This window comes from Ahaetulla prasina, chromosome 3 (genome assembly GCF_028640845.1).
Source record: "Ahaetulla prasina isolate Xishuangbanna chromosome 3, ASM2864084v1, whole genome shotgun sequence".
Lineage (NCBI taxonomy): Eukaryota > Metazoa > Chordata > Lepidosauria > Squamata > Colubridae > Ahaetulla > Ahaetulla prasina.
The window spans coordinates 157,442,715-157,455,968 of record NC_080541.1 but is presented as its reverse complement, the minus strand read 5'-3'; the positions used below and the strand labels follow the sequence as shown (position 1 = coordinate 157,455,968).

Sequence of the window (13,254 nt, the reverse complement as noted above, 5' to 3'; positions counted from 1 at the left end):
GGTCGTTAAGTCGAGAACTACCTGTAAAGAAGGCACGAACCCCCACCCCCATCAATATCTATTTTATATAACGGGTCTCCAAACTATTAAGACTTGTGGACTTCAACTCCCAGAATTCCTCGTCCAGCAAAGCTGACTAATTTCAGCAAAGCGGGCTGAGGAATTCTGGGAGTTGAAGTCCACAAGTCTTAAAAGTTGCTAAGTTTGGAGACCCCTGTTCTATAAACACAGGAACCAGATAAGATTATTATTTAAACGAAATTGATAACTCCCCCCAATGTAGTGTTCTCCGAGTATAAAACAGAACCTCTCGGAATAAGTTAAGGGGCGTGCATAAGCGCACAAACGTGCCTATACCGTTCCTGTCCTATTGTTTTTCTTTTCTTCTTCCTATATATATATATGCTTATACCTCCTAATATTTACTCATATATATGTTTATATGCTATATAATCTTTTTGTATGATGTTGTGACAAAATAAATAAATAAAATAATAATAATAATAATTTCTTTAAATGGAAAGAAGCACCCAAATCAATAATTAGTTTTCGCCGTACAGTTGTTGGTTAAACAACAACAAAAATAATTTAAACAAAACAAAACGCCGCGGAAACAACTTTTCCTCCGTACAGGCAATTCTTAGCCAGCTCTAGCGGATCCATTCGGGACACGGGACGGAAATCGGCTTCTTTTTCCTTTTTTTTTTCCGGTGAGCGATGCGCATGAGTCTGGGAGTCACGTGAGCAGGCATCGCCGATGTACCATTATGGTGAGTGTCCGCTTCCTTTTTCCGCTCTTGCCGCTTTTCGCGCCCTCGCTGCCTCTCCCCTCCTCCAACCCCCAGTTCTGCTCCTTTCCTCGGGGAGGGAAAATAGTCGGCGGAGCCCCCTTGATAGGCCCCGTCGGCTATTCCGCGGAGGGTTGAGGCTGAGGCCGAGATGGTAGGAAGGGGGAAGCCGCATGGGGGTGGGGAAAAGAAAACCCTATCGCGGTTTTTTGCTACTGAGGGGGGTTAGAACCCCCCACTTCGAGATTTGTATTTTCTGACGAGTGAGAAATTGGTCATGGCTGCTTAGGGGAGCCACGTTTCCGAGCTTCCCGTTTTCCCAAGGGCCATTTCTTTCCCCCTCCGACATAATCTGCTGAAAAAGGCTTATCCATCATGATAATAATGGATGATTAAATCGAAAATGCAGCGCGCTTTCCTTTATAGTCCAAGGATGTAGCCCCAAGCTATTTGCGAGATACCGTGGCAACTTCCCGTGACTTTCTTGCTGGGTGAGTATAGCAATGTTTATAGGGCAGGAACTTCTCTCTCTTTGAACTATATATATATATAGTTCATATATATATATAGTTCTCTCTCTCACACACACACACACATAATTTCACAACCTGAACGTTCACATCCTATACACACACACACACACACACACACAGAGAGAGAGAGAGAGTGTTCAGGTTGTTCAAAAGCCAAAATGTAGCATGTAGCTTAAGCAATTGCTTTAATAACTTGTTTTGTTCTGGTTTAAAAAGAAAAGTCTTTGCTGGGCATGTTTTGTTTTTTTTAATCCTCTTCATCTACAAAATCGTTAAGGGGAAAGTGGAGCGCCATGTGCTTAACTGCAGAATTTAAAATGGCAAGAGTCAAAGGAGTTTACCATGGGACACACAGCATCAAGAGCAAGAACTAAAATGAGATGACGAAAATGTATGTCCCTTGAGAAGAATTTAACTCTGAGCAAGATAGTAATTTTTTCAAAACTAAAAGAAGCAACCAACGGCAAATCAACATCCTCTCACTCATTAACTAGGCAGCCATCTTGAGGAGGGAACAGTTTAAATTTATGAACATGGTATAGTTCTCTGTTGCTGACATTTATACTTACATTTCTGGCTTTAAAGTGTGCTCTATTATAGTGTCATTGATATTCTGTCAGCTTTTTATTAACGTGGATAAATGGCTCAACAGAAAAATTCTATTTGTTGCTGCCTGTAGAAAAATATGTAAAGTACATAGTAAAATCTACATTATTTCTGTATCCAGATTTTTTTGTACTTCTATGAATATTAGCATTTTTAAATTTAGTTTACTGACTATAATAAATATATGTAATCATTGTTTCGACATAAGTTGGGAAACTGCATTATGTATTTGATTGCAACAGTTTTTTGATGAGTTTTACGATATAATTTTTAAGGGAACACCACAAAAAGATGTCATAATAAAAAATGATGCTCCATCAACATTACTATTAGAGAAGCATGCAGACTACATAGCTGCTTATGGAACGAAGAAGGATGATTATGTGAGTATTCTGTTAACATAAATAGTATTTATTTAGCTCTCTATAGAACATGTAAATATATATGGAATATAGGAGGGTTTTTTTAATTTAATATTTAATGTTAAGTTTTTATACTGCACATTGCCCTATGAGGCAACTTTGATAAACATTCCAGATGGTTTCTTTAGGTCAATGATGTAATCTGGCATGTATTAACTGACTTCAGAGCTGTAGAAATCTCTTTAGAATGATACTGAGACCTAAAAAATCTACTTTTATATTAATTGAACATATTTTTATGTTTTAATACTTATTTTTAGTTTTCAAATGTTCTTTGTTTGCTTAAAAATTTGGAACAAAGTAATATGTTACTTTAGCCCATTATAATGGTTAATTATAGGCAACATTACCCATGATAGCCAAAATCTGGTAGCACCTTTCCAGGCTAACAGATTTTATTAAAAGGCATAAGCTTTGGAGAACCATAGCTCATTTAATCATATGCATGGAGAACTGATGTAGATTTAAATGGGATGGGATGGGGGATGGATGAGGAGGGAAAGACATAATTATACAAATGGGAAGGCGATCAAACCAGTCAGTCCTAGAAGAGATTAACCTTGACTGCTTTTTAGAAGGCCAGATCTTGAAGATGAAACTGAAATACTTTAGCCACCTAATGAGAAGGAAGGACTCAGTGGAGAACCCCAATGCTGGGAAAGATTGAGGGCAAAAGAAGAGTCACTGAAGCAGTAGGCATGAACTTAAATGGACTCCAGAGGATCGTAGAGGACAGGAAGGCCTGGAGGAATGTTGTCCATGGGATCACAATGGATCGGAAACAACTTGACAACTAACAACAACAACAACAGTACTTAGCATTTAACAATTGTCAGTTTTAAGGATTTATATATTCAGAATTGTTAGTTTAATCAGTGAATATATAATTGGGAACGTTTAGTAATTTGCAAGACATTCTAGGTGCAAATTGTTCCAAGCCTGGAACAACTCATCTCTGACATTTCTGTACCTGAATGAAATCATACTGGTTTTAGGCTCTTCTATGCTTGTAGATTTAAGGAAGAATCCTCAGTTTATGCTTGGTAAAGAAATGAAAGTTCCTTGATTTTTTTCCTTAATCATCTAAGTAAACAGTCATGCTACCTTTTACATTTATTATTTCTTTAGATATTAGATTAGAAACTAATATAAATGTGATGCTTATTGCAGGAATACTGCATGTCAGAATATTTAAGAATGAGTGGCGTCTATTGGGGGTTGACAGTAATGGATCTCATGGGGCAGCTTCATCGTATGAACAAAGAAGAAATTCTGGCATTTATCAAATCATGCCAACATGAATGTGGTGGAATAAGTGCCAGTATAGGTCATGATCCTCATCTTTTATATACATTAAGTGCTGTTCAGGTAAATACATACATTATTTATACAGATTTGCTAACGACTTATCCATAGTGTTAATGTCTAAGTGAACTGTTTCGTAGACTCCAAGATACGTGTTTTTTTTTAAAAAATAATTCCTTACATTTTCTGAGGTTTCTTTATATTCAACATTATTCATTGTTAGCTAAATTGTAGTACTTTTTTGTTTTTTACACATTTTCAAATAAATTGTTCAGTTTATTGTTTTGTCTTAAGCTTTTAAATTGGGAAAATGTACAGTACAGCTGAGTGATTGATTGATTATTGATTAATTTGTATGTCAACCCATCTTATGCAGCATAACCCTGGACCAGTCATAACAGGGATAGGATAGGATAGGATAGGATAGGATAGGATAGGATAGGACAGAACAGAACAGAACAGAACAGAATAGAATAGAATAGAATAGAATAGAATAGAATGTTTATTGGCCAAGTGTGATTAGACACTCAAGGAATTTGTCTTGATAATAATAATGATAATAATGCTCTCATTAAAAGGATACCTTCATCATGACATATCACCAACCAACTTTGACAAGATTAACTAACTGCCTATAACTAAGAATACTGATACTTTTAACACAAAGCATTATAGCTTCTTATTTATTTATTTATTTATTTATTTGATTTTTATACCGCCCTTCTCCCGAAGGACTCAGGGCGGTGTACAGGCAAAGTAAAAACAGGCAATACAATATACAATTAAAATGCAAATTAAAAAACTTATTTTATAATTAGCCTAAAAATTTAAAATATATAATAAACTAAAACCCCATTTAAAATTATTAATAGAAAATTTAAAATCAATAAAATTTAAGCCAGCCCCGTGTGAATGAAAAGATGTGTCTTCAGTTCGCGACGGAAGGTCCGAAGGTCAGGTATTTGGCGTAAACCCGGGGGAAGCTTCTTGGGTCAGTGATGAAACAATGTTTATCTGAATCTGTAGTTGATGTGGTTTAACACTCAGCTCTAGAATTACTCTGAGACCTGAGAACTTATTTAAAAAAAATAATTTGTAATACATACATCTAATATGTATTAGATTTCTGGATTCTATCAGAGCAATATTTGCTGAATCTTAATTCAAAACACCAGATTATCTTAGATCTGGATAAATTAAGCAGCTGCCTTCCAAATTATAGCTCATATCATATTAACCAAAGCAAACTATAGTAAAGTACATTCAAGACAATATATTAAACCATCTCCCTTCTAATCAGGGAGAAATCCCATATTAGCATAAGGAAGAGGGAAGGAAATGTAGATTTTATTTGTCTTTGATCTTTCAAAAATTATGTATGTCTTTTAATACATTATATTTTACACTCTTAATTGTTGCATACCTATGCATGTCTAAAACATGGAATAGTAATTTCAATACAAATAGTTAACTATTTTAATAAAGCTGTAAATCTTCATGATAATTTGGATAAATGTTTATAGTATTGGAATTATTTACTATGATATACTTGTTTTTAATTAAAAAGGCAATTTAGGTTGGATCCAGTCTACCATGTGCAAAGTCATTGAAAATAGTCTTCTTAGTCATCCCTAAGTTTCCATTGATTCACATAAGTCCACTTTAAATGTAATTAAATATGGGTTAACACTCAGCATATTTTGGACATAGTTGTAAACTTAAAATGTAAGGACTCTAGGTACTTTATATTGGAGGTAGAATAAAATAGAGAGAACAGGATTGGATTTTTTTGTATATTTCAGGCTAGTGAAGTAAAATAACATTCTAATTAATATAATTTTGGATTGTTTTCAAATATATAAATAATTCTCAGGTATTTTTATATTCTAAAATTTTAATAAACTGGTTTTGTTTTCCAGATTCTAACCCTGTATGACAGTCTGGATGTTGTTGATGTAAATAAGATTGTTAGTTATGTAAAAAGCTTACAGAAGGAAGATGGATCATTTGCTGGAGACATTTGGGGTAACTTGTAAAAGTATATTGATTTCCATTTTCTGATGAAAGATTTATGTACAATCACAATAAAGTAAAACTTAAACTTAAAAAATAATTCAAAAGGATATGTGGTGTTATTTCCACATTTTTTCTGAGTTGTAGCTACTTAGATCTATGATGAGATTTTATATACATCTGACTCTAAATGTGATGTATTACCATTTTAGCTCTAGAATTACTCTGAGATCTGAGATACATTGCTTAATGCTAACTACAATTTTTGCATGAGTACAATTACTTTTTGTCAGTCTTATTGTAAAAATATAATTGGTTTCTATGTAAAATTTAACAGCTGTAAGATGTGTTTAAATAGGAATTTGTATATATAGGACTGAATCTTTAATTTATTAATATGTTTACTTTTAAATATGATTGTTTCTTAAAAGAATGTTCTTATCTTATTTGGGAATATTTATATAAACAAGCTAACCTTGTCTGTGATGTTATTTGAATTTTTACATAAATGTTTTATTTTTGACCCTAACTTAAATTTTTTCATATAATGTATATAGCTGCTATTATTTCTTCCTCTAGGAGAAATTGATACTAGGTTTTCATTTTGTGCAGTAGCAACTTTAGCCCTTCTGGTAAGTTCTTTGAACCAAATAAATAAAAATAAATACATTGATTGATTGATTGATTGATTGATTGATTGATAGATACATACATACATACATACATATACTGAAATGGTCAAGATATGTTTTCAAATAATCTGTATTTTGTTTTATTGGACATTTTAAAAAAACTTCCCAGAATATTATTAGGAATGTAACATTTTAAAATATTCCTAGAGTGGAAAACTGGTATTAGCTAGGTTGTCTGGCAATGCCAAGAATTAAAGCTCAACAAAATTGAAGATACCAAGTTTGAAATTGGTGTTATCTTCAGATTGAAGAAAAAAGTATTATAAATGAATTAAAAAGGCTATCTTTCTACCATTAAAAAAAAACGTATTTGGTAGATGTCTTCAGTCCTTTGAGTACATTGTTAAATGCGTTAATTAGTTTTGACATACTGTGTTCTGCATTTGGAGCTACTTGTTCATTAAGGCACTGGAAATTATGAATTTGCTAAATTGTAGAGCAGTGAATAATGGAAATTAATTGAGTTGACTTTTGAATGTTTCTCTAACTATAGATGTGTCAAACTGCATAGAAAGCCATTGGAGAAGGAGCAGCTCTCTATTATACTCTGCAGATAACAGTTGTGTTTTCCTCTGCCATGTTGAGTAGACATCAGTGCTTAGTTGGGTTTTGCCAAAGGACTAATTTTCAATTTACTGTTTTTCAGGGGAAGTTGGATGCAATTGATATGGACAAAGCAGTAGATTTTGTGTTATCTTGTATGAATTTTGATGGAGGATTTGGTTGTAGACCAGGATCTGAATCTCACGCAGGACAGGTAAATTGTAATTAAAACTTGCTAATAACATGTTGAATTGTCTTTGATTTGAAATTTTTTAAAAGTATTCATTAGTCCCCTAAATATTAGACATACTAAATCTTTTTGCATAATGTTACAAAAAACCTGGGTAAGGAGAATCTTTTTAAGAAGAAAAGTAAGATCATGATATCAGTAATTAATATTATCCATTGACCCTCTGCATCTCTATCAATAAATTTAAGTTTTATTTTTAAATGTTACTAGGTTAAATTAGTTTCATATTTTAATACTTACTTGAAAGTATCACAGCTAAAAATTGAGAGATTTAATTTGTTGCATTTATTATAAATAAATAAATAAAATAATAAATAAATAAATTATATAAGTAATTGATATCCCACATTGTATTTTTCTTCGTTTTATTTGAATAGCTTTCTAAAATAGACATGAACTTTATATCTGTAATTTTAGATCTATTGTTGCACAGGATTTCTGGCTATAACTGGCCAGTTACACCAAATAAATGCTGATCTTCTAGGATGGTGGCTTTGTGAACGTCAATTGCCATCTGGTGGCCTTAATGGAAGACCAGAAAAGGTATAATTTGCATGTGTTTTTCAGAATTCTGTAGTTTGAGAGGAAGCAGAATTTTGTAAAAAGTGACTGATTGGTTCCAGCATGTGTAAGATTGTTGTAAGACAACATTCAGAATTCATTGATAATTCCGTTAACACTTAATATTTTTAGCAAGGATTCTTGATTCCTTACAGGTGGTTACTTTCTTTATGCATTTGCAAATAACCTTGAAACATAACTCTAGACCAGACCTACACAGCATACTAACCATCAAGCAGCACTGGGTCTCTTCTAGACATTCAGCATAATAAGGGAATAGTGGTATTCATTTTCTCCTGCCTTTGTCCATTGGAAAATACCATGAGGTAATATTTGGATGGTGTATTATACATTGTTTTGGGAATTAAATTTGACAGATAAACTATTCCTTAATGTAGCAAATTTGTCGACACTGCAAATTTACAGGTCTACCTCATTAATGTGCTATAACTAGAAACTGAAATGGTAGAGTTCCCCATATCTTATGATACTATATTGGTTTATTATACTTCGACTAATATTTCTACCTTTTGTAGAAATCCCTTTTTTATCTTTTTCAAATTTAGTATCTTCTTTCTTACTAGATAATCTTTTTATTAGTTGTACAAGCTGTTCATTTGTTATTTTCTAGGCATTTGCAATCTGATGTTATTTTTCTTTAAACAGAAACAATCTAATCCATACTTTTAAGGAAACAGCAAGTCGATGCATGTGTACTTTAATGCATTCACACACCACATTAAAATCCTTTCTCACCCTGTTAAGGCATAAGTACTATTTAAACAGGGACACAGTGGCTCAGTGGGTAAGAGACACTGAGCTTGTCAGCTGAAAAGTCGGCAGTTCAGCAGTTCAAATCCCTAATGCCGCATAATGGGCTGAGCTCCCGTTACATGTCCCAGCTTTTGCCAACCTAGCAGTTTGAAAAAACGTAAAAAATGCAAGTAGAAAAATAGGGACTGCCTTTGGTGGGAAGGTAACAGTGTTCCATGCACTTTTGGCGTTGAGTCATGCCGGCCACATGGCCACAGAGGTGTCTTCGGACAGCGCTGGCTCTTCAGCTTTGAAACGGAGATGAGCACCGCCCCCTAGAGTCAGGAACAACTAGCACATATGTGCGAGGAGAACCTTTACCTTTACTATTTAAAACAATGGCTGAATTACACAGAGCACTAAGCTACAAAGCATCTACATTATGACTTCATTTAAACATAGTCATTGTGAAACATTTGTAATTCTAATTAAGCTGTTAGAAAATAGTAAGGCAGCAAGAACATTTCAAGATCACTGTAAATTTACGATGTTATGCTTTTTAAAAATACATTTTAATCTGTATTTTTAGTCATCTTGTTAACTATGGACATAATAAACTTAGGTCAATATTACGTAGAGGATTTCTCACAAAAATTTCTGATAGATGAAAAATAACAAGCATAAAAAATAATTTTAAGGAAACTTTGTATAGCTTAAATTTAATTGTGCATGTTTAATAAAAAGAAGAATCCAACTTTTTCTACTCAGTGGGAGAAGGAACAGACTTCCCCTGTCTTGTTTAATTTTTATGCAGGGAAAATATCTTATTTTGACTTAAATCACATTATTCTTGCTCTTAACAATCACTATGTAACATACTGTGCTGTCATTTCATTTGTCAGTTACCAGATGTATGTTATTCATGGTGGGTATTAGCATCCCTGAAGATAATTGGCAGGTTGCACTGGATTGACAGAGAGAAATTATGCAATTTTATCTTGGCTTGCCAGGATGAGGAAACTGGAGGATTTGCTGACAGACCGGGAGATATGGCAAGTAGTCTCAAATAGATTTGATTTTACTAAATCATAGCAGTATTTGATGCATATATGCATTTCATATTATCTAAAAATCTATAACCAATGATTGTGTTCATTTTATGGATTTTTTTTTCTTTTCAAATTAGATTAGTTCCACTTAAGTGGATGATCTGAAGATAACGTCATGATTAAATTTTGTTTCTAATCATAAGTAGTCAAGGGTGTAGCTTGACTACTAGCTTGACTATCAAGAGTATAGCTAATCAAATACTTTGAAAATCTTGAACCAGTTAGAGGAAATCTATATAAAAAACTTCTGAATAAAATATCTCTTGAAGATGTAACACAAGGGCTTCCAAATAAATGCTGGTAGATATAATAACCTTTAATCCTTGCCAAGATTTTATCCTAATCTGACTTTAGATATTATTTTAATTCAGAATGAGAAGTTGGGGATGTTGCAAGGAAAGCCACTAGCCTATAAATAAATATATTGTCAGAAATATGTGGGGCCCTTAATAAAAATGATGGGCATAGTTAGCTTCACATTTAGTGTAGAAGTACATCTTCCTGTCCAGAAAAAATACAAATACAAGTTAGATGACTAAGAAGTCTCCTTTTGAAGTACATGGGTAACAGGGAATAATGTTTTGTTGCCATTGTAGACTTTTGTAAATGGCTAAGTGCTCGAGTCATGTTATAAATAGCCAGTACTGTCACAACTTTAAAAGTATACATGAAATAGAAAATACATTTCATTCAAGCCTAAAAAAAATACAAATAGTCCTTGACTTACAACCATTTGTTCAGCAAGCATTCAGAGTTTACAATGGTGCTGAAAAATGGAACATGTGGCCTGTGCCTAAAGTTACAAAGCCAAGGTGTATCATGCATGGAACATTATAACTGTTCTCAACATTAAAAGTATTCCTATCAGATAGGAACCCAAGCCTTTAGCTGCGCTGAATTTGAAGTTTAAAAGTGATGGGTAAAATGACAAATGATGAAAACGTTCCCTACCATAAGACTGGAATAATAATTTCAACCTATAGTGGGTCTAGAATTCTCTGAATTTTAGCATTATACTACAAATGAAAGTACCCTGTCTCTTTTCCTCAACATATTAAATTATATACCTGGGAATGGTGGGGGAAGCTACAGTATTGTTGATACATTGTATTCTGGCTAATTAGTTTCGTTTAATTGAAATCCTTTAATCTTTTCCTGGCTTTCTAAAAATGAGTAGTTAATAGGATGTGCATTACCATTGTTTTTTTAATTTGAATCTTCAAATTTATTTAGTAGAAAACTGCCTAATCTTTTAAAATATATTATCTCATGGAAAGTAATATTTTCAATAAATAAACCTTAATATATTCTAGGTGGATCCATTTCACACTTTGTTTGGAATTGCTGGACTATCATTACTGGGTGAAGAACAAATTAAGCCTGTAAATCCTGTGTTTTGTATGCCTGAAGAGATCCTTCAAAGAATAAATGTACAGCCTGAACTTATTAGCTAGGGTACAGTATGTATAAATACTTTAATCAGCAGCTTTGAATTTTTCCATCAAGGCATTTCTAAATGTGTTTACATTATAAATTGCCACTTTACTGTAAGCACTATCATTTTGTACATGTTACTGTAAACAAAGTAAATAAACTGAGTGTGACATGTACTTGAGGTTTTCAGTAACAGATGTATGTATTTAAGTATTTTGCCTCCAGTGCTGCTTCACTTTGAAAATACCATACTGTGTTAGGTGCAGTAGATAAATACTTGAATTACGATTATGATACAATCATTCATCCATTTGGGTGATAAGCAACAACTACTAGATAGTAAATTGTCCTAGGCATTTCTTCTGTTGATAGAAATTTACTTGTTTATTTTGCCAGTGACACTTCATGCACTTGAATTCCCCTTCAGGATATGCGATAATTAAATCCAGTTTAATTTATTTGTCAAACCATAATAGAAGAAATACAATGGTATCCAAATAGTTACTCTCTATTAATGACATTCTTTAATGAAAATTCATAATGTAACTTGGTTTTAACTAATGGCCTTGCTGAATTCTACAACTTGTTTTCTTTGCTCTAAAGTATTTATTGTACAATGTGGCTTGAATCCCAATTTTAGTAGACTTGGAATAATTGTATATATTCAAGAATAAAGTTGTATAAGATTGTTTTCTGCAAGAGAAAATACTTGTTTCCATTAGAATTATAGAAATGCCTCTATTTCACATGTCACAACTGCATTTGTAAGTTGATTGAAATAAAAGTATAAATATCTGTTTTGCTTAAAACAGATTAAAGTTAATTATAATTATAGACGTATTTGTCCACAGTCCACTGGAAGTGAGAAATTTTCAGGCTTGCATTTTTTGTTGCATGTCTGTTTTCAAAAAAGTATCTCACAAGGGGTTTTTTAATCAAATATTTAGGTTGTAGCCTTTATGCTACATGTGACTCGTGCACATTAGACCGAGAAAGGCAACAATTGTTAAACCAGAGTTGTTCATATTATGTAAAAGCAGAATTGTACAGGTGGGTCCTCTGGTTACAATTCCTTGTTCAGCAACAATTCAAACTCATCACTAAACGAGTGGTTTTAACCAGTTCTCAGTTTTCTGGCTACTGCATTGTATTCAGACGTGATCGCAATCTGGACACTTAGTGCCGTGTTCATGATCATCTCACAGCAAGCCACGGTTACGTAATCATGATTTCCAACATTTCCTGCTACCTTCCGACAAGCAAAGCCAATGGGAAAGCCAAAGAAAGTTGGAAGTTATGGTCATATGAGATTATGGCAACCAGAACTGCCATTGGTAAGCAGTACAGTCATATGACATCACACTTGGCAGCCACATCACTTAATGATGGCAATTCCAGTCTTGATGTAAACCAAGCACTAGCTATATTTTCAAAGTGTATTTGATTTAAAAAAAAATCCCAATAGCTCAAAAGCACAGCGAGATGAAGAAGTAGGGATACTGAATTCCAGGCTTGGGCCAAGTACAACTACAGAATTAAATATTCAGCTCCATATCAACTCTGACCTTTACCAATGGAAGATTATCATTTGCTTTCTATCTGTGACAAAAATGGAATATTAAAATGGCTACAAATTACACCAATCCTAGCCAAATAATCTTTCCATTTTTTCATTCTGTGCCATGTGGAAGGAGAAAGTAAAATGGTGCTTAAAAAACAACACCAATTTTTTCTGCAGTAGTAACTCAATTTCTAAATTTTAATTTTTAAAGAACTACACTGAGTAACTTTCAAGTGTGACCTAAGCACCAACCAAGATGGCTGTTTCCAATGAAACTGAATTTTATTAGGTTATCAGGTCAAACAAGGATGTGTCATACAAACATGCTCATTTTCTGAACTGCTAATGCTATAAATCAGAATTTCTGGTTCTAACTACTAAAGTACACTTCTGCTAAAAACGCTTCAAAGAATATCAGGAAACCCCTACCACCATTCATTTATACTGAAGAAAATGTATCCATTATCAGTCAATTTGCAACTGCTGCATTTTTAAATTCTGGTTTTCTTTATCAATGTATTTGGAAATATGTTCTCATTTTTCCTCTCTTTAATTTTATCTACGTTTAACTGGGTTAGGTTAGTCTGAAGTTGCAAGCAAGAGTTTGAAATTGGAGCTTGAAGTGCCAGGAAAGGATATATGTAATGAAATACTACACTATTGCATACAGATCAGTATTAGATT

General features: G+C 33.3%; 1 protein-coding gene and 3 non-coding genes across 5 annotated transcripts; all 4 read left to right on the top strand.

Moving 5' to 3' along the window:
• Positions 1 to 723: 723 nt before the first annotated feature.
• RABGGTB (Rab geranylgeranyltransferase subunit beta) lies at positions 724 to 11,698 on the top strand. Of its 2 annotated transcripts, none has more exons than XM_058177577.1 (9): positions 724 to 770; positions 2,203 to 2,310; positions 3,520 to 3,717; positions 5,574 to 5,679; positions 6,247 to 6,299; positions 7,006 to 7,116; positions 7,570 to 7,695; positions 9,369 to 9,518; positions 10,889 to 11,698. In XM_058177577.1, the coding sequence occupies exons 1-9, from the start codon at positions 768 to 770 to the stop codon at positions 11,027 to 11,029; spliced, it is 996 nt and encodes a 331-aa protein (XP_058033560.1). In that variant the 5' UTR covers positions 724 to 767; the 3' UTR covers positions 11,030 to 11,698. The 2 variants fall into 2 exon arrangements, with proteins under 2 accessions (XP_058033560.1, XP_058033561.1); XM_058177578.1 differs by lacking the exon at positions 724 to 770 and adding an exon at positions 806 to 1,279.
• LOC131196465 (small nucleolar RNA SNORD45) lies at positions 2,477 to 2,552 on the top strand. Its single transcript, XR_009154746.1, has one exon. It is a non-coding gene; the product is annotated as a small nucleolar RNA SNORD45 (small nucleolar RNA).
• On the top strand, positions 4,645 to 4,724 carry LOC131196466 (small nucleolar RNA SNORD45). Its single transcript, XR_009154747.1, has one exon. It is a non-coding gene; the product is annotated as a small nucleolar RNA SNORD45 (small nucleolar RNA).
• On the top strand, positions 5,822 to 5,902 carry LOC131196468 (small nucleolar RNA SNORD45). Its single transcript, XR_009154748.1, has one exon. It is a non-coding gene; the product is annotated as a small nucleolar RNA SNORD45 (small nucleolar RNA).
• Positions 11,699 to 13,254: the final 1,556 nt, after the last annotated feature.